At 37.0% G+C, this 22,584-nt stretch overlaps 1 protein-coding gene across 3 annotated transcripts in view; it reads left to right on the plus strand.

Annotated features, from left to right (window-relative positions):
* The window catches only part of LOC593338 (transient receptor potential cation channel subfamily A member 1 homolog), a 48,825-nt gene that overhangs the window by 5,863 nt on the left and 20,378 nt on the right, over positions 1 to 22,584 (plus strand). The window contains exons 1-7 of one of the 3 annotated variants that reach the window (XM_030995238.1): positions 3,285 to 3,993; positions 7,068 to 7,236; positions 8,635 to 8,732; positions 19,734 to 19,910; positions 20,602 to 20,811; positions 21,238 to 21,331; positions 22,335 to 22,530. In XM_030995238.1, the coding sequence (XP_030851098.1) occupies positions 3,805 to 3,993; positions 7,068 to 7,236; positions 8,635 to 8,732; positions 19,734 to 19,910; positions 20,602 to 20,811; positions 21,238 to 21,331; positions 22,335 to 22,530 (1,133 nt within the window). In that variant the 5' untranslated portion in view covers positions 3,285 to 3,804. Of the gene's footprint in view, positions 1 to 3,284; positions 3,994 to 7,067; positions 7,237 to 8,634; positions 8,733 to 19,733; positions 19,911 to 20,601; positions 20,812 to 21,237; positions 21,332 to 22,334; positions 22,531 to 22,584 lie in introns of those variants that run through there. The other 2 variants (XM_030995240.1, XM_030995239.1) reach the window with 2 other exon arrangements.

The following is a 22,584-nucleotide window of genomic DNA, read 5'->3' on the forward strand; positions in this document are numbered from 1 at the left end:
ACACATACGAAGTCCCAAGGGGGGGGGGGGTTAACCCCCGACCCCCCCCCCCCCCCCTTCACAGTTCACACAACATTGGGTGGTTCACTCCTTACACAGGGGTTGTGTTCAGCTTGTGTAAAATAATATAAACAACTTTACACTGCAAAATCGTTGTGTAAAGCTGTGTAATTATGTTTTTACCCAACGTTGTGTAAAGTCGTTACACAACGAATTTGCAGTGTATAGAAATGTCAACTTGCGTAGCTCATCTCATTCAATTTCACACTGTATATTCTTAGGCAGTTTATCGCATCATTACTAATTAATAGCACATGTAGGTGACTGGGGTGAACCTTCCCTGGAATAGTGAAGTGCTAGAGCTAAGTATACATGGAAAACATCTTAAAGTGGAAATTCAAAGAAGATCACAAATAATATCAACTAATGTATCACTAGAAACTGGTGGGCTAACAGATGGCCATCATATAATTTTTAGGTCAACTACATATCGGGTGATTTATAAAAATACAACCACCTCCAAAGCATCTGTGATATACGAGAGATTCGCCAGAAAATAACGATGTTTTAATGACGTCACATAATGGACCAATACTGCCCAAGCGGACGACATCCCATAAAGAATGAACATATTAATTGCAAAGCTATTATTTCTCGAATTATAATGAGTTTAGTATAATTGTGATGGCATTTCAAACTATTCAAAAGGGGATATGAAACCGATTCTGATAACTAAAATCTTTTGTTTGTAAATACACAGGAGAGGGGTTATTTAACAATCCGAGAAACCAGACTTTCAAATTGAAAACCCCCCGGAATGATATTAAGGACGGCAGTGTTCCTTCTTGAAACGCCGAACATACCGCGGTCTGTGCAGCTGAATATACAACGGCGTCTTATTTTGTTTACAAGCGACATATTCCTTTATTCTTGTATCGCTGCATTTGACATAAAAAAGGAAACCATACGCGATGTTTAGAGTGAGGCAATATATTATACATTTAGCCTGACGGCAGAAAAGTAAGAGAAAGAACTCAAGAGAGGATGAAAAAACAGGCCCTGAAAATATGTGAGATGTCATGGGACATCGTCTGCTTGTGCAAATCATGTCCATCCTGTGATCTCACACAGTCATCTCAGCAGCGTTCGGAGAGCGCTTCAGGTGCTATGCCGGGGCTGTATTTAAGCGTTTTTTTAATTTATAATAATCATTACTTCGAATGTTTCCAAGCATTGAATTTTGATAAACTTGTGGAATCAAAGTTTCAACATTGCAACAATGAAAATAAAGCTATTTTTAAAATCAATGAATATCTACTTTAAAGTTATCTCGCATCCGTCTGATCGAAGTTAGTGATCTGACAAGTAAGAAGCTGCTGTTAAAAGCTGCTAATGAAATCATGGCATGTGATTGGCTGAGAGCAAATTTGTCATATAAAATTAGCATTATTTTGTTATAGATAAAAAGTTTTATGCAACGGGTCCAATTTGTTCAGTGGCGAATATAGGGGGGCACAGAGGGCACGTGCCCCCCCCCCCCGGTAAAAATAAAGGGGGAAGAGGAAAGAGGGAAAAGAAAAAGGGAGAAAAGGAGAAAAAAGAGGGGGAAATGGGAGAGAAAAAGTGGAGAGGAGAAAAGGAGGGGGAGAGAGAGGACAGAAAAGGCGGAAAGGGAAGAAAGGGGGAAAGACGGAGTATAGAAAAGGGGGAAAAGGAGAATGATGAGAAGGGAAAAGACAGAAAGGGGGATGATATTATAAGAAGGTATTTTTTATACCGGGAAAGGGGTGAGGGGCACTCAATTTCGCAGTGTGCATAAAATAGGGTCCCTCTTGCCAGGCGTGAAGCCCCCAAACCCCAAAATGCACAAGAAGAACACAAAAAAGGGGGAAAAGAGAGAATTTTATGAGTTGAAGGAAAAAGGAAAACAAAATGAAAGAGAATAAAACAACGATAGGAGAGAAGTGCGAGATCCTGAGGAATTGTATTTTTCTTTTAACAGAATAATGGGATAACAACCAGGGGCGTCATGAAAGAGGGGGGGGGGGGGGGGAGGTGTGTGTGGGGGAGGGTGTGTGCGGGTGTGTACCCCTCACCTGTCAGAAAATTGTCGGTAGAATTGCGCTGCTGTCGGGAAAAATGATAAAAGTGGGAGGGAAAATGAGAGGGAAAGGGAAATAAAAGAAAAAAAGGATAGGAAAAGAAAGGAAAGAAAGAGAAGAGAAGAAAGAAAGAGAAAAAAGAAAAAGGAAGGAGAGGAAAGAAAGGGAAAAAAGAAAAGAAAGGAAAGGAAAGAAGAAAAGGAAAAAAAGAAGAACAAAGGAAACAAAGTAACAGGGGATAAAAGAGAAGAGAGAGAGGGGTTATGAGCCTAAAAAAAGTGGGATGGGAGTATACTAGAGTACTCTATACTGTTTATTGGATATTTAGCAGCTGATAAATAAGTTGTTGACATTGTTTTCAACCTGATGGTATCAATATTCTCTTTAACCTTCATGATGAAGGGATTTTTTCCAAAAAATGTTCCCACCTTGTGTTCGGAGGATTTAGCAGAAAGAGAAGTGTATATTCTCACGGTTAACAACCTTGTAAATTGAGGTTTTCCAGTCCATTTTAACACTTTTTCAATACATTTCATGCGTTTTTAAACTTCGAGAAAAATCCCCCTCAAATGACCCTTAAAAATGGGTAGGGGTTTCGAGGCTTCGATCAGCTGCGTACCCCTGTCCAAACCAAATCTGAGTGCCCCCCCCCCCCCCCCCCCCACCCATGGAGTGGGAACTAGAAATCCCATCCGTGCCCAAGCGGCCTTCTTACTAAAATTTACCTATATTTATTTACAACCCTGCCGACAGCACACTAATTACCGGCAAAGTAAAAGTGAATTGTGAAAAAAGTATATTGCTTGTTTTTTTATACTATAGTTTTGCTAAGGAATGTAATTTTTAATACACCAAAACTTCAGAAACCTCTGAGGGGTTTTAACTCACATATCCCTGATAATAGTCACCTCCGTCACCTCCCCCCCCCCCCCCCCCCCCCCCCCCCCCCCCCCCCCCCCCCCCCCCTCTCGATCACATTTCGCCCCGCTCCCCGGTCATGGAAAGAAATCGCCGCCCTTTGCGTAATCGCGAGCTTATGAACTACTGTAGATCTCGTTCTGCTGCATGACAGGTGTTTCCGAATTTGTCATTTAAATTAATTAATCAAGCGTGCATTATCGCACTGTACGCATGCGCAATCGGATTACCAAGATAACTACTAGATATGGCTAGCTAGCTTGGATATTGTGTGTGCACGTGAAGGAGCGACAGTGCCAGTGTTATCGTAAAAAGGGGGACCTTTAACCCATTCCTACTAACCACTCAGCTGTGACGTGAAACTTTTGTATACAGTTTGTGACGCAAAATAATCACCCTGGAGAAGCGTAATTCTTTCGACTATTTGGACTGTGTCGATACAGACGAGACAGTGGAGTCTGCTATACTAATCAAGCCCTCAGTTGCACTGCCTGCGGTTGTGCGTGAAGGTGAAGGGAAAGATTTGGCACACGTCTCAACCTCAGCATTGCCACCGCTGCGAGAGTCTCGGAAATTAAGGAAAGTTCGTCGAGGAACTAGACTGGAAGAACAAGCCCAAGAACAGATTTCTGATAAATCTGTTTCCGGAGAACCTGAAAATATATGCCGGATTCCAAGTGAAGCTAGTGTTGCGAGTGCCAGTCGTGTTGTTATACCGCCATTTACACTGCGGTCCTCAAAAGTTGCCCCTGATCAGCAGAAGAGTGGAAACGAAGAAGGCACAATGTCGGAGTTGGAGCGAAAGGATACAACGTACGAGCTAAAGTACAGAACGGGCAGCGACCATAACAGACGTTCAGTTACGATGCCCGATTACAGGCCTGCTGGTACTGGTCAAGAAGAGTTTCAACCTACTGCAACAGTGCTCCGGCATTGGGAAAGCTCAGAAGATCTTGGAGTGACGCTTCATCAGGTCTGTAATAGATCTACTGGCATTGATTGCGACTAATGCAAGACCACTTTTTCTGACCACTTTACAAATACATGTAAATACAAACATAAATTGGGATTAGTCTATATACTGTAGATCTAGATCTAGATCTAGACTAGGTCTAACAACGCGTCCCAGAATAAAGGAAACTGAGAATTATCGATGTTTTATCATAACTTAATCACAATTATAATTAATATAATGACACATATTTGTAAAGCTTACATTATGTAGCTAAGATCCCTCTCTTTCATTTGAGGCAACTCATATGATGCATATTTCACGCATGAGTGGTTAAAATCAATTTGAAGAAAGGGTACCAAAAATTCATTTGGCGGACAGTACATCTGAATTGCAAAGAGAAAATTGCATTTCTAGAAAGTTTGTTTCCTGCCTTTTCATATGACACATCAATCAGGAAAAATGTGCTAGGAATAAAAAAGTTCTGTTTGTTTAAAGTAATGCTTGCATTTTCATAACTTATCAGACAAATTCGTTTTCACTGGCTGCCTGCCGTAGCAATAAACAGAATTGACTAAAGACTTAACTCCGTTTCGTTACCGATCGGCCGTAGCAGGGAAAAAAATACATGGGGGCTCGAGGCGAATTAGCCCCCGAAATGCCCAAAAGAGCCCCCAAATTTTGAATAGACTGTCTAGAGTTCAATGCAAAACAAATTAAAGAGTGTTATTTTTATGCAAGCAAGCTTGAAAAGTAGCCCCCAACATTTTAAAAGTATTTTTATACTTGGGCCGTAGATGAAAGACTTCATCCTTGGCTGATTGATTTTGGTATTGGCCTCCCTACTAAGTTACGTACTATAAACGTGTTTGTTTATTTAAATATTGGGCTGAATTATATAGACTTCTCCTACATGTACATTTTACATGGAGGAAAGAGTTAAAGTGGCACTACCATGTATTTGTTCAGCTTATCAGCATTTCACGAAACCGCATACAGTACATCATGTACAAGTACAAATTCACTGACATCCTATTGAAATGTGTAATAAAAGTTAATGAACATTTCAATGCAATACCTTCAAACTTGTACTTATAACGGTTTTGTGAAACGATGCCCAGGTGTACATGTACATCATGAAATTCAAAGAAAATCACAAATATCACTAGAAACTGGTATTAAAGCTAACAGATGGCTTCGTTCAAGTTTAAGGTCAAATACAAATTGGGTGATTTTTTAAAATACAAATAAAACCACCTCCAAAGCATAGATCAGCGATAAACAAGAAATTCGCCAAAAAAAAAATGATGTTTTAATGACGTCAAATAATGCACCAATACTGCCCAAGCAGACGACGATGAATGATAGCATGGACGGCATGTGATCCGTCTTGTCACGCCAAACATACCGTGTATGAAGCTGAAAATACAATGGCGTGTTATTTTGTTTACAAGCGACAGATTCCTTCATTTTTTTTATCGCTGCATTTTTCATCAAAATGGTACAACTGTACCATGTGTGGGTTTAGGAAATAATAGATAACATTTACAAATGTAGCCTGACGGTAGTGAAGTAAGAGAAAGAACTCAAGAGAAGATGATTTAACAGGCACTGAAAATGTGTGAGATGTCATGGGACATCGTCTGCTTGTGCAAATCATGTCCAACCTGCGTTCGGAGAGCTCTTCAGGTGCTATGCCAGGCTATATTTATAATAAACATTTTGTAATTGATAATAATCATTACTTCAAATGTTTCCAAGCATTGAATTTTGATAACCTTGTCCAATCAAAGTTTCACCTTTGCAATAATGAAAATAAAGTTAGTTTTAAAAATCAAAGAATATCTACTTTAGGGGATTTACATGTACATGTACATCCCTTTATCTGCTGCACCCTTAACATCTCTTGAAGTTGTAAATTGTAACTGTAACCATGGACATAAATAATGTACATGTACAGCACATGTACAGCTTTCAGAGGGTGTGTCCTTAATAGATAGAGTGCACTGTGCACCATGCCCTTCAAGTACTAAAAGTATACCCTAAACACATACACATACTGTAGGCACAGTGTATGCTTGAGGCTGTATTATCTGTGTTGTCCTTTGGTATCTGCTATAAAAGTACATTGTAAACAAACGCTTTGTTTTGTAAAATGCAAATTACATTGTATTTGTCAGTTCCCATGAAATTATGAAATGCACCATTTAATATGAAATATTATTAGAACTCATGATTGTTTAACATCTCTATTATTTAATTCAATGTGGTATACATCATGTACCGGAGTACCGGAGTGTTGGCTCAGTCAGTAGGGCGTCCGCCTCACAACCGGGAGGTCGTGGGTTCGAACCCCGACCGCGTCATACCAAAAGACGTTAAAAGATGGGAGTTGTTGCTACCTTGTTTGGCATTCAACAATAAGGGATAGAGCAATGTCGATCTGGCGCTGCTCAGTGGCTGCCGGCTATTATTATTATTATTATTATGTACAATGTACTGGTACATAGCATTATGTTACAATCTGGAGTGATCATACATGTACATGTACACTTCATAGGATCATAAATTTGCCTTTGGAATCCATTGTCAGCTCGTGCACAAGATATTGAAGGATTCATTTGTAAAACCGGTACAAGTAATTGCGGGTAATTACAGGATATTTGGTGTGGCTCAGAGGAAATCTGATTGATTTGGCTCAACACATACAATACACTGGTGCTGCACGTGTGTACAATTACATGGTACAGTGTACAGTACATGTGCAGTATGCAGTGATGCATATGAAGTTGACAGCTCAGATTTCACATGTTCACTACACGTACATACAGATATAAAACTCACACTTTACAGATGAAATTCCCAATAACATTTCTTTTATATGATCACTATACAAAATTACAAATGTAACCTGTGAAAGGGGAAGTCCACCCTATATTAATTAAGTTAGTTTTGATAGTTAGCACATTGTGTTTATCTCCAAATTAAATTAAAAAAATATGCTTAATTGTGTCTTGTAAATCTTCCACAAACTTTTTTCCCACATTTGTTTTATTTGTTTCATCTTTACTATTACTTTTCTTTTTCTTCTACAGCTTGCTCGTGATGGGGACGCCATAACTCTAAAGAGACTGATAAATCAGATTATAAAGCGTAAGAAGAAAGCCTTAAATGCCCTTGATGAGAATGGAATCAGTCCATTACATTATGCTGCCAGATATAATCATCTCCCTGTGGTCAAGATGCTGGTCGACAATGGAGCAGGTAAGATATATAGAGAGGTTCACATGAAACTCTATTAACTTTAAGTTACGTTGTACGGTTAAAGTGGAAAACAAAAGACAATATTACAAAACAATAAACAACCACAAAACGACAAGGAGGAGTAAAACAGATAAAAGAAGATGACTACATTGTAAGTGTAAAACATTACATTCAAAGACAAAGGAAAAGGCAGAAATATCAGATAAGATCAACTGGAAAAGAAAGATGATATGTTCACTTCAGAAACTTTAAAGTTAATCCAGAGATCTTGATATCATGAGACTGTGAAAATGTAAATTATTGTGATTAGTTCTTCAAGTGCCCTAGCTAGAAAGCCAAAGTTAGAGTGAAACAAAATAGTGATGAGTGACTCTGCTTATTTCAATGAAAATTTAAACGTAAAAGAAACAAAAACATGTCATAAGTTTTTTTAATACCGGTAACCATAAGTCTAAGTCAGAAAACAGCAAAAAAAATAATGTTAAAGTCTGAAATAATATTGCTAAATATACATATATCGCGAGGTTGTAGTGTAATGAACTGTTACTAAATGTTGTGGTATATAAAAAATATTATATACCTCACTTAAGAAATCCAGCCATCTGATTGGTCGAAATTGCATTCATAAACTTTAACTGTTCCTGTAAAATCAATCAGTTAATGTTTCCCCTTTTTCAAACAAAATTTCAAAATGATCGGTCGGTTCTTAAAATATAATGAGTCAGAGACAGACGGACAACCCAAACCATAATGCCTCAGGTCACTTCATTGGTGGAGGCCGAAAAATACTAATCAAGATGAACTTATATTTAATAATATGCAACTATTTTCAAATTTTATGTTCTTCCGTCCATGTATATGAGATACATGTAGAAATTTACCTCAACCGCATCTTTGCGGTGTAGATATGTTTACTATGTACATACAGGTGTACATTCCTGTATACATGTAGCTTCAAATACACAGTATGTATAAATAATGACTATTTCTGAAAAGTATTTCTTAACATGAAAAGTCTTATTTTCTCCCAATGTGGGGATGATTTGTATGCTATCACGTGAGCTGTAAATGTATACATTTTTTGTATTTAATGGATGCATATTGAATGTACAGTGTACATACAATGTATATCTTCAGTGGATTTAAATTTTAAAGACCGTCAATACTACTGGGCCAGAAGGGATTAGACCACACAGCGAGGTCACTGACAGGTGGCTCTCTCTCATTAAACTCAGCTCTCAACTAACATAAGAAAAAGAGGATCATGGGGGACCAACAGGCACCGATTTGGGAAGTAGAGAGAGCAAGTACATGTAGCTAGGGGGCTTTAAAAGTCACCGATGTTGTTTTTTCTTTAATACTTGAATGTATTTTCATTTATTGCCCATATTCTTGCAGATGTTAACTGGAAAGGAGAAGGAGGAATGGTCCCTCTTCATTTTGCTTGCAAGTACAAACATTCCAAATATGCTGGCTCATTAGACGGTGAAGATGCGGTAAGTTTGCATGCATACATATTCATGGATTAATACATTTTTTTTAAAACATTAAATTCCTTCTTTAATTATTTGTAAATTGTAATGTTCAATGTATTTGCTTGTGTTTTCATTGAATGTGCTTTGATTTTATCTTCAGTCTAGAGAGAAGAACTGCCTTCGAAAAATTTGTTTTTATTTTGCTCTTTGTGCTTTACATGTCTTAAATGATAGAAACAGGTGTGAAAAAACGTATTGAATATATAGAAAGAAAATTCAGCAACTGTAGGATCCAAAATAAGCAAACATTACAAATAAAATAGGATGGATTCAGAAAACCCCATTGTAGGAAATTGCTCCTTTTAGTATACAGAGCATCTTCTCTAAGAAAAAGAAAAAATAAGCGAATGGTTGATGATTAAGTTTAACTACTATCCCTCCAAAATACAAAATTTCAAAGAAAGTATAAAAGGCTAGGCTTTTGCAACGTGCAGTACGTGTGTTTAATGTACATGTGATGTACATGTATGTTTGGCCCAATATCAACATGACACATTATTACCAGTGAGTATTGCATAGTGTGGGAGGCTCTAGATACCAAGTGAGCTATTAATAGCAATGATGCATTGCTTGTATCTTCCATTATGCACTATAGTGAGATAAGACACCTACTTTATACTATATATTGTACTTACAGTATCCCTTGCCTATTTGTATCACTATCAAATATCATAAAATTAGTTCTATTTGAGAACAGTTTTGAGAAAGAAGAAATGCTGAACAAATTAATAAACCATGTATAAACATACACTGCATCATGTGTACAGTGAAATCCCTTCTATCTCATAGGTATTTTCGTAATGCATAATTTGTGTTTAGGTGCAAGGTACAAGAGGGTATACAAGTAGGTGTGGCACTGCAGGCAATATCTCAATACCTGTGAGCTGCAACCTGTATCTTAGCTGTGTCACGTATGAATCTGTGGGAGGCTCATAATACAAAAGCATATTTTCACGACAATAGAATATTTGTTCGATAAATAGAAAAGAATAAATAGATTTTTGAATTTGCGTATGGCCTAGTGTTTTGAGTTGCACAGAGGACCTGCTTTACGTACAGTGTAAATAGATTATTAAGATAATTGTATATGAAGTAATACAATGTGGGTTTTAAACTTACACTGTATGCTCTGTGGGATTATACTAAATTACATATTTTAGGTCCGAAGAGAGAACAAATAATGGGCATGTTTACTTTTCCTATGGTCTGCTTGTTTTGACTTTCAAAAATTAACTTCAAATGGATGTTTTATAAAATACAATGTACTTGATAGTTGAAACCATGCACATGCAGTATTGTGTACATTTATTCTCTTTTAAGTTTTGTGCTTGCCTGTTCTATATCATTATTCATTAAGAATGTTTTGTTGCATTTTACCCTACCCTGTACATGTGCTTCATTCACTGTACATGTACAAAATGTATTTGTGCTTGTGTGATATTTTGTTTCTTATCATTTTAGCACACAGGTGATGTTCCAAATGGTTATGATGAGGTAATAATGCCAAACATTTTGATAATCTGTCTCCCAAATGTATTGTGCACACAACCTGGTATCTGTTCTACCTCCCTCTATTGCAATTTATAAAGCACACTGTCTGATGAGAGCCTGAAGAATGTGAACTTCTGGGGGGGGGGGGGGGCGTTTCTCAAAACTTGTCATCAGTGACAAATGACAGATTTTGTTATAAGCTACTGAAATCCTTGCTTTTGATTGGTTATCAGCAGATTTGTCACTGACTTTTGTCATTTGTCATTGAAAAATGGCTTTGTGAAATGGGTCCCTGCATGGTAGCTCGGCAAAATTTAGTGGCGCGATAAGATGCATCCGGAATGCAAAAAAGAGAGTAATTTTGAAAGTTGTGGCAAAGAAATACATTGCCAGGACATGAATCTGGTAAATACTTTAATCATTAACTACATTTACCTAGATTAGGGTTAAAGTCCAAGTCCACTCCCAAAATAACTTACACGTACACTGTACTTTCAATAGAAGCAGAAAAATCAGATAAACCAATCAAAATTTTATTTTTCTGCTTCTATTTATGAGTTTTTTTTTGGAGTGGACTTAGGCCTACCCTTTAACCCATTGCCTATGGGGAGTACTGTAGGTGGCTCCTGTATGAAAGCCTATAGAAATGAGAGAATTCAGGATTCATTGGGTTTATTACATGTGATATCATTATCACCTATTAACTGTCATTCAGACATAAACAGGAGCTTAAAATTTTATTGGTATCACCTAATACACTGTAGTGTTCTGGATGCGTCGCGCCAATGCATTTGCTAAAGCTACCATTGTGTTCAGTGGTTTTATGTGTGAAGTGCTTTAAAACACACCCTACTGGCTCTCAGAAGACAATGTGCTAAAAAATAAAATTCATTCACAGACTGGTTACACTCTGAGTTGTAAATGCATGCAAGTCTCTTTCTAAAAGTTGTACCATTGGATCATCCTTTCGCAAACAGAAATAAATACTAAATAACATCAATATGTTGATAGAATTAGAATTGTTCACCCTGCAAGACCTGCTGCATATTAAAAGTAGATTACAAATCATTACAAACTATATTCATGATGTATACATGTACATAAAATCTGTTCATCAAGCTACATGTAGCTAGAAAGGTAGATTTTGTATAAATTTCCAATTATTTAGTGCAGCATGTAAATGTTCACTGTAGAGATTTTTACGGTTAATGGACATTCTCAGTTTCCAGACAATTCAAATTCTTAATCTTAAATTTGTACTTTGGTACATTGTACATGTAGCATTTTTCCTGCATTTTGTGTACACATTGTAGTGGTGTGCACGGTACAAATGTAGTCGAAGGGATAAGGAGTTCATTTTGAAAAGTGTACATTTAGTCTGTATTTCATGTTGGGATGTACATGTACGTACATGTACAGGTGTATGGAGTTTGAGGTGTACTGTCCACATAATTCTTCATAGAAATATTGGGCCTTTTGCAATAAAGTGATAAATCATAGTTTGTGGACACCTCAAATAAACACTGGTTTAAGAGATTTACATTTACAGGTGTATGTGTTTTTCCATGTACTGTAGGTGTCCACAAACTTAGAATAGAATTGTAGATTTTTTTTTTTACAGCGCATTGTTTTAGGTCTCTGATTCAGTTCAACTACATGTAGAAACCATTACATGTACCGTTATATACATTTTGTAGATCACCTTGGCACAGGAAAGGTTCATGCACTTTGCAAATACATGTACTGTCATGAAGAGCATTTTATTGGCACATCAAAACAGACAGAAGTGATTTGGTGGAAGTGATTTGGTGGAAGTGTGCATTTACTGTTTATTTTTTTATTATGGTGGAGGTGAAGGTGTTATTTATAATGAGGGTATACAGTTACTGTACATGTATGTTTCATATCCTGTTCAGATATTATTGATATTTATATGAAACTTGTGTTAAAAGAAATGTCATATACATGTATAAAGAATCAACTTACAATGAAAGAATGGTACAGACTAGAAAACAACATCATAGAGAAACATCACATTAAATTACATTGTATATTTGAAAAGGTCACTGAATAAAAAAATCTGGCCAATTATTAGTGCGCCCTCACAGAAAGCCCTACCCAGTTGTACACTTTTCCTACGATATGCCATTCAGACTAAAACGGGATGCAGATTCTGTATTGCGTTTTCATTTGAAACAATGTTCAAACGTGCATCTTGTTATAGACGTTCAGACTTGGCTGTGGTTTTATTTTTGGACAATTGTGAATAGGCCTTCATGCACATGAACATCTTCAAACCTCCAAATACTATTTAAAATATCAAAAATTAAAAATCAGATTGCACATTTAAAATCCTCTTTGTGGCTTGTTGCTATGGGAATTTGTCTTAATTCCAAACAAATTCAATGGATATTCTCTGGTTAAATCCTTATTTGCAAAATGTGTGCCCTTGATTCTTAGAGAGCATATTTGAATGTTTAGATACCTTACTACCTGTGCTTACACAAATCATAAATTTGTCATTACATAATGGCAAGTTTCATTCAGGTTGGAAACTTGCCTTGGTTAGACCTATTCCAAAGAAACCCAATTCTGAAATGAACTTCAGCAACTTCAGGCCAATAAGTAATCTCCAATATGTGTCGAAGTTGGTTGAAGGGGCAGCCACTGCTCAAATTCAGGATCACCTCCTTCGTAACAACCTTTTCCCTTTAACACAATCGGCGTATAGAAAGTATCACAGTACAGAAACCGCTTTACTAAGAGTTAAGAATGACCTACTTATGGCAATGGACCAGCAGAAAGTTACATTTTTTGTACTTTTAGATCTCAGTGCCGCCTTCGACACTGTCGATCATAATATACTAGCTGAAACACTACAGTCTGATTTTGGGATTACAGATTCTGTTTTATCTTGGGTACAGTCTTACCTGTGCGATAGGGAGCAACAAATATCAATTGGTAACACCACCTCAAAGAAATTCGATGTTAGATGGGGTATTCCTCAAGGCTCCAGGCTCGGACCCCTCCTTTTTCCCTTTATTCGAGTCGCCTTTTTGCTATCATCAAAGCATACTCTCAGCACATATCTTGTCACTGCTATGCAGATGATACCCAGTTATACATTTCATGTAGCCCAGTCAGGGAACAAGAACAGTCCTGTGTTTCAGCTCTTGAACACTGTCTAAGGGATCTTCGTAGGTGGATGTTAAGCTGTAAGTTGAAACTCAACGACAGCAAAACTGAATTTCTTATTATTGGAACACCTAGGCAAGTGTCAAAACTTAATATAAATTGTATAACAGTCGGAAATACTGTAGTCGAGCAGTCTGTGGTTGCAAAAAACCTTGGTGTCTGGTTTGACTCTCAGTTGAACATGGAGACCCATATATCCAAAACATGCAAAGCAGCCTTCTATCATCTGTACAACCTACGTCACATTCGGAAATACCTAACTCGCACATGTATCATTACATTAGTCCATGCCTTTATAACAAGCAAATTGGACTACTGTAATGGACTACTGTTTGGCTTACCAGAATCTCAGATATGTAAATTACAACGTGTACAAAATGCATGTGCCAAACTCATCTGCAATTCCCCCAAATTCTCTCATGTAACCCCACTACTTCATGATCTGCACTGGCTTCTAGTTCGCCAGAGAATCAAATTCAAAATACTCCTCCTTACTTATAAGGCACTCCATGGCTTGGCCCCCATTTATCTCAGTGAACTCCTGACGTTAAAATCACCCACCCAGTCCTACAGGCTCCGTAGTTCCCATGATACCATGCTCCTGAGTCTTCCACCTTGTAAAACAAAGGTTACTCTAGGTGACCGCGCCTTTGTTAGCGCTGCACCCAAACTCTGGAATAGTCTCCCTGCCACAATTAGACATGCATCATCAATCAATGTGTTTAAAAATAACCTGAAAACCTATCTGTTTCAGGAAAGTTTTACATAGACATTTTCATTGTAAAGCATACACAGGTTCCCCCTTAGCATCGATTTTAACTTTTAAATGTTTATTTGTATTGTTCCTTTTACTATCATTATGTCATGCGCAGTTGAGTATATACATATAGAAACTGCGCATTATAAATTTACAATTATTATTATTATTATTTAAAATCCTCTTTAGTGGCTTGTTGCTAAGGAAATTTGTATTTTCTGTCATTCCAAACATATTCATCATGTCCTGTCTTTAGAATCCTCAAGGTAGAAAGGTATTTATTGTGGTCAGCCATGGATATGTTATGGTTTAATCCTTTTTTTTCTTCTTCAAACTATGTAGACTTGATTTTTAGATAATCAGAAATCACATTTAAATCCTCTTTCTTGGCTTGTTGCTACAGTACATGTACATGTATAAAGGAATTTTGTATAATTTGTCTATAATTTCTAACAAATTCAACACATTAACTTTTAAAAAAGTAAATAAATACATGTATAAATCTGTATAGAAGCATTAATTTCATTATATTTTGACTTCTCAGATTCTTTGATTCAGAAAGAATTATCATTACATGTGAAACAGCTCCATCTCTTCCTCAAAGAAAGAAAATTCAACTAAGGTACCTTGTATTTATATTGGCAAACTTCAACAATCCTTTTTCTTTCTTTCCTTCCAGATCAATGCAATGCTTTGAAATTACATGTACAAGTCAAAAAACAAAAATGAAACTGAAAGCAAATAATTCTCATATTGACCGAATATAGGGTGCATAATACAGTATAAGATTTTTTTAAATTCTAGATTTCATCACAAAATACCTTGGGTTACAATTGTGCCAAGGTTATGCAAGCATCTGTATTGTAAATAGCCAAGTGGTGTGAATCTCTTCAATTGAAAGAGTAAATACAATGTATTTGGATGACTGCTTGAGTATACATGTACATGTAACTCCTGGCAATATAAATTGATATACCTGTAATTTATTATATTATTGTTATTACCATTATTATTATTGTTATAACTAATTTTTGTAATAGTTTTTTTCATACTAAGAAGTAGGATTCTCTTAACATGTACAGGTCTACATGTATGTAATGCTACGGTCACAAACGTATGTACGAAGGATAATTTCGTACAAATCTCCCTTTTTTCCATTGTCTTCCGGAATTTCCATTGTCTGAAAATCGTTCGTACGTCAGAATGGCATTTGTGACCGATGCTTAAGTCTTTGAATATAATATAAATGGTATTCAATTTATTATGATAGTGCAGGTGTGTGAAAAGCCCAGAAGATGTTTTTATATTTAAACAACATGTACATCTTCATGGACATGTAGGCCCTTATTACATTTAGGGCGTGTTTATGCGTCACTTTTTCTGGCCAGAATCAGGCATCTGTTACGCGTTTAGTTTAAAACACGGTTGCGTCCATGCTCACTTTTGTAGAATCACCGAAAAACGGCGATCACGATCGCCGATCGTAAACTCACAAAAAGATGCGTTTACAATTTGTAAACGCGTTTAAATGGGGTCAACGCACTGACCTCTAGTGGGTTTACGTATGGACCATGGTCTACATAGCATGCGCATTTCACGGTTGCGAATCCAGCTGAAAGACCAATTAAGGCCACCCACGGAGAATTGCCTGGAGGAGCCAGAGAAGTGAGCATGAACAGTACACCGTGGAACTGCGATTACGATGAGCATTTACGATGAGCGTTACAAATCGCTCATTCTACCTTCAAAATCAAGCATAAACACGCCCTTAGTTTCATTTTGAATTTCAATTATTTCAGTTTAGGAAATGATGCAATGCAATCATCCATGACTCACTGACAATCCATGAAACAGATAAATAACTTATACTTTCTGAAGGACTTTCTGAAGGACTTTGGTATGGTGCCTTTTGTCTCCGCGTGAGTTTTTTTCAGGTGCAAATAAAGTCCATACTATGCATAACAATGAATACAATCTACACACAAAAAAGGTGTGGTCTGTTCTTCCTTGCAAAGTAAATTTACATTGTACTCTATTTGCGATTAATCAGCTATTTATTCAGCATACAGAAGGAAGAAAAAGAAAGAAAGAGAACAAAAAAGACTCATTCTCACGGTTTTCACTTTCCAATTTACATGTACAGTACATGTAGGTCCTACAGTACATGTACATTTATGCTTGTACATATGATAGCCTAAACTATACGGTAACCGTTGGCCATGGCTCTAGATTTAGGGGCTGGTCCCATTGTACATGAAGTGATATTGATAATAGCCATGAAATCGGTCTCCTGAAGATTAGGCCTACTTGGATAAAATACTAAGAAATGCTCAGTTAGGTCGTTAATTCATATGCAATTCATGCTTTTCAGTATACAGAGGAAAAACTGGCTTAACAAACACAATGTATACACTGTACAACATGTAGTCTTACCTTTTCAACAACTTTTGTTCAACTTACAATGGTATAAAAGAATCAAGAGTTTTATAGTGAGCTAGGACAAATAAAGAGGGAAAGAGTCCAGTGTATTCAAAAACAGGAGAAGCAGGAGAATATTCAGTGAAGTTTAGGAATATTACATGTGCAGGTACATGTACATGTACATGTAGGAAAGACAAACAGAATGATAAATCATAAAGGCCTGCTGACATGATAAACATGTACATTGTACGTGTAGTCCTGTATATATATATATATATATATATATATATCATTTACTGGCTGTTTTTCAAACATGTATTTGTACAGCTACATGTACATTAACAGTGTATACAAAAAGCCTGATGAATTTTGCATAAAGCAGAATACCTCTTGTATCGATCAATCAGGCTTTGATAGGGATGATTGCTCAGATACATGGAAGTCGGTGATTGGAATACCATACTGTGCTATTCATTCAATGCTCTCTACTTGAGTGTGATTGCATGTATGCCATGTTCATAATGTTGAATAGTGCATCGTACCCTATTACGGGTGTGGGGGGGGGGGGAGAGCTATGAGTGATATTGCTCTGGTAATCTCAGAAAGTTCACCATGTCTCAAAGTATCTCAAAGAGATTACATGGTCTTTCTGATGACATCCATTGTAAATCTTCAACCTCATTTATTTTTCTCCCCATCTCCTGTTTCTAAATATATTTCCAGCAGACAAAAAACACATTTCCCCTCTTACTTACCTTTGTAGACTAGTTCTTCCATAATAGAATGTTTAACAAATTGAACTACTGTACAACTATTTATTACACCTGTACTTTGGAATTTTAGACACATGTAACAATTAGCAAATATTTAAATCCCAAAAGTGTTGGGTAATAATGGGACATTTGCTGTATCTATAAAGTTAAACTGAAGAATAGTCGATAGGAAATTTAGAGCCCCAAAATGCATGTACAGTGTAGGATTGAAAAAAAAACAACAATTAAAATATGTGAGGAATGTCAAAATGCAGTCCATAACAAACCATTATGAACATTCAAATTTACTGTATTTTCAACCCATCGAGCAAGGAATGAGGAAAATGACAAAAAGTCACTGTCAATCTAAATCTGACAACAGGAAGTATACAGGAAATAGTTAAACACATGGAGGCTTTGTTATGTTTTGGCAAGTCTACTTTAGTCACCATGGTATTAACAGACTCCAAATTGATTCCAGACCGACCAAATCTTTTCCATTATATGGGAAATATAACTTTTGTTCTGCCTGTTGTCAGTGTGGCGCACTTCTTCAGCACAAAAACAGAACAATATATGTTTTGGGTATGTGGGGAGATATCAGTTTATTTCACACACAGTCACCAATAATTCTGATTCTACTCGATGTGCATTGCATGTCAATACTTTCTTAAATATACATGTACATGTACAGTGTATATACATGTATACCGGAACATGTATTTGTACATGTATATTTTTTTTCATGTGTAATTTTATACATGAAAACCGTAGTTATGAAAAGGGATTTGAAATAACTGAACATATAATTCAAAGAAAAAGAAGAACGGTCATCACTACAGTGGATAGCAGTCAATTAAAAAAAAATTGACACTCGTGTACAAAATGCAGATGTTCAGTGTAGATGTGTAGTCTATGGGTACAGGTAGAAAGAAACTTGATCATCAATTGAGCAATATATGGCACCTGTATTAAACTACATCCTAAAAGCTCACCCACACTCTAACCTCATCATTTCCTGTGCATGAAAAGAAAGAAAAAAGAAAGAAAATGGCTAGTTTAGATCCTTTACTGCATATTTCCATCATATCCTGTCCTTTACATTTAGAGCCATTTAAAGGGTAAAATGCCAAGTAGTCGGTCTGAATGTAGTACAGTCAAACCTGCTTTAATTAGTGACCACCTGTCTACAAAGACCACCTGTCTACAAAGGCCAAATTTGTTGTTTCCCTTGAAAATAGTTTCTCATTGAATCATGTACTAAAGGAACCTGTCTACAAAGACCACCTGTCTACAAAGGCCACTTTTTGTGTTTCCCTTGGGTGGTCGCTATAGACAGGTTTGACTGTACAATGTAAATAAATCTATATAAACAGTGAAAAGCACTGAACATAGATTTGGATATATTTAATGGGACTACACCAAAATTAAGAAGACAATTTTGGTGCGAGTTCTAACTTCAGACACTACTATTCTTTGAATCTTTCACCTGGAATAAAAAATTGAGAAAGCTCAAAACCGTAGGTAACCTAGTGCCACAAGTACATGTACTCTACCTTCTAGCCTGCCTCCAACTTCTATTACTTCTCTTCATCCACCCCTACCTATCCACTCCAAATCTGGTCCAAGTACTATTGGTATTTGCTTGGTGTATCCTTTTCATCTGGCATGGCTAAAATACTTCCACTGTATGAGAAGAATAAAAAAAATAAAAAAAAAACTCACAATATACTTGTCTAAATATTATTACCAAAACTTTACCTTCTCTCTATTTGTAACTAGCCCCCCACCCCCTAAGCCCACCCCTCCCCCTCCCCCTCCCCTCCCCCTCCCCCTCCCCCTCCCCTCCCCCTCCCCCTCCCCCTCCCCTCCCCCTCCCCCTCCCCCTCCCCCCTCCCCCTCCCCCTCCCCCCTCCCCCCCTCCCCCTCCCCCTCCCCCCTCCCCCCTCCTATCCCAAATCTAGTGCAAAGCTCCAAACAAATCTATTTGGCTTGTTTTCTACTAAACCCAGTAGTGGATTGAGGCTTCTGTCCCTAATACTTAAATTCTTCCTTTTGTTAAATGTGATTTTGGACCAATGAATTTGTAGAAAACATACCCATATGTTTATACACAGTACATGTATTCAGTATGCGGGCTTTTCAAGAGCAACTCGGTCCAACTGACTTTACAACATATGTATAATATTTTCATTTATGAATGAAAAACAGTGAGAAAGCTAATCATTTAAATGTACATGCATTTTTAACTCTCATTAAAACTTGACCTTCCCTATAATAACATCAGGTACGTATACGTAACTCTCTCTCTGTTTTTCCCCCTTCTCTCCCCCTCGTCTCAAACAGACTGTTGCCAATGGAACGGAAGAGCAGCAGGAGAGTGTTATCCTCTACCTGGAATCCAAAGGAGCCGACGTAAACACGAAGGACATCTACGGCGTCACTCCGCTCCACATGGCGGCCATTAGGGACAACGACATAGCGGCCAGCGAACTCCTCAGTATCAAGACCATACAAGTCGATGTGAGTTAAAATCTATAGATTTGAAAAGGAAACCCCACCACTTCTAAGTTCTAACCCATTTTTCTGATTTCTTCCTCCCATGTTTTTTTCAATGTTTTGTATTTTTATATATGTACACTGCAACTTTTTAGTATTAACTGCATGGTCGGTGCCTTGACAATTCCCTCAAGCAAGGAATGTCCCTGTCTAAAGGTTCTTTTCCTACATGTACCAACCCTTTTAATTTTATTCCTTTGAATTCTGTTGCATTTTTATTTTATTTCATTTTCCTATTTTTCTCTCATTACTATCTTGTTTACGATTAATATTTCTGTATATTTCTACATGTGTATGTACATGTATTTGCATGTTGTATATTTTTAATTTTTAATTATGAAACAAATATGAAAGGTAAAAGCAATGACAAAGATCATTGTCACTACATGCAAATACTACTCTCATTGCCAATTGATTTATTTGGGAATAACTTTCCAATTATATTCACATCAAAAATCAAAATATCAAATATCTGATGTTTTAGGATATTCAGTCTGTTTTTTGTGTCAAGAGGTTGGCATCCCTGCATGTACAGTATATCATTTAGTAGATTATCATCATAATGTGTATTGTTTGAAAATGTAATTATTTAACGCTTAGAATTACTACACTAACTTTATATAAATCGTGTCATCTTTTGTGTCAATGTGAACAGGCCTGTGATGGGCAGATGATGACCCCACTTCACATGGCCTGTACCCACGGCAGTGACACCATCGCGGCCATGCTGATCCAGAAACATTCACAGCTCAGGGCCACCGACGAAGAGTTGGGGACCCCCTTACATGCTGCCTGCACAGAGGGACACTTGGATATTGTCAATCTCTTGTTTGAAGCAGGAGAGGGTCAGGGGCTTCTGGAACAGGTAAACCAGGGCATCACACTATGCCCCCCTCCAGGGAACCCTTCTCTTAAAATTTGTTGTCAATGACAAGTTACATAAATCTGGCATTTGTAAATGACTGGTCTTTGATTGACATAAATGTGTTATTGATGTTCTTATTCTTATAAACATTTTAAATTTTAAACATTGTACAATTAGTCCTTGGACTACTGCTTTGTGTTTTTTTTATTAACCAAACCAAACAGAAAGGTAGGGGAAAAAAATCAATATGTTAGAAGTAAGAGGGAAAAAAGGGGAAACAAAATCTATTGTGCCTTTTTAAAGGCCTTTACACTGCAGTTTACATAATTAAAATCACTTTAATATGTGTGATGGAAAATTTCTTTTTAAAAACAATTTTAATCATCATATTACTCAGAAATGTTTTCATTCCATTTTTAATCCTAGATGTTGACCGACGTAAACAGTGACCGCAGCACCCCTCTTCATCTTGCTGTAGACAGTGGATATTTTGAAATTGTGGAGCTCTGTCTTTCTAAAAGTAAGTATAATTGACTTTCTCAGTCTATTCATAGTAATTCACATCAAACTAGAACGACTTCATCCTGCATTTATTTATGGCATACCATGAACTGGGGTAAATAGGAACAAAAATGGGAAAAGTGTTTTTATATAATTTTTTTCCCAGAAAGGATCCTGACACCAAGGAATTAAAAGGGTCTGCCACATTCTTGGAGAAAAATGATGTTGAAACTGCTTTTCCATGTTTTTCCTATTCACCCTAATATTTTATATTCAAAATAGTTTAATATATTTTTAAAAATCGTACCACTCTGTATACTTGATTTAAAAAGGGACCTGATAGATTCTGAAAGCCATAGTGATTTACTGGACACATTGTAGCAGAGTTAATAAATAAACAAATATTTATGAATCAATCAAGATTTTTATATAATTATAACAGAGCAAGGAAATTTGTTATGACTGGTCCCCCTCATTAATTTGTCCTCTCTGTCATAACTCAGAAACACTGCCAAATTGATTCCACACCCTCTCCAAAACGACTGATCCTTAATAATAATAATAATAATAATAATATTCCGCTTTTATATAGCGCTTAATACTTCTACGATGTCTCTAAGCACTGTACAGATATCCTTGGTCATTCCGGGTAACATCAATTTTCTTCCGTCTGTTGTCTACGTTCTTGTGTCAGTATTGTGTTGGTGTTGGTGGTGTGAACAGGGGGTATCACATTATTATTTGCATCATCATCATTGATCTACATTTGCCACTCTCCAACCAGGTGTTAAATGGGTACCCGGTAGGATGCGAAAGTTGTTGTGGTTAGATGAGCAAGTGTGCGCTTGTAAAAATGACGCCTGGCTGGAATGCTCCCCAGGGAATGGAGAATGTGCATACACTGTGTGCGGGTAAGCCTGAATCCTATACCGGGTAATGATTTATACATGTATCTGTAAAGCGCCTTGAGAGGGCCTTTGGTCCTGAAATATTATTATCATCATTCTCCTCTTCCACCATAGGTGCCAACGTGAACTGCCACCGTGACAACAGGAGCACCCCACTCCATGCAGCCTGTGTGGCCGGTAACCTGAAGATTGTAGAGCTGCTGCTGCAGAAAGGAGCTCATGTGAATAGCGTCAATGCAGACAGGGCCACTCCAATACACAGGGCATGCTCTTTCAATAGACATAAGATTGTGGAGCATCTTCTGGAAAAGTGAGTCTTGTAGTTAATCCTTTCTACTTAATTTCTTCTTTTGTTTTAATTTAA

This window comes from Strongylocentrotus purpuratus, unplaced genomic scaffold (genome assembly GCF_000002235.5).
Source record: "Strongylocentrotus purpuratus isolate Spur 01 unplaced genomic scaffold, Spur_5.0 spur5_scaffold_21, whole genome shotgun sequence".
Classification (NCBI taxonomy): domain Eukaryota; kingdom Metazoa; phylum Echinodermata; class Echinoidea; order Camarodonta; family Strongylocentrotidae; genus Strongylocentrotus; species Strongylocentrotus purpuratus.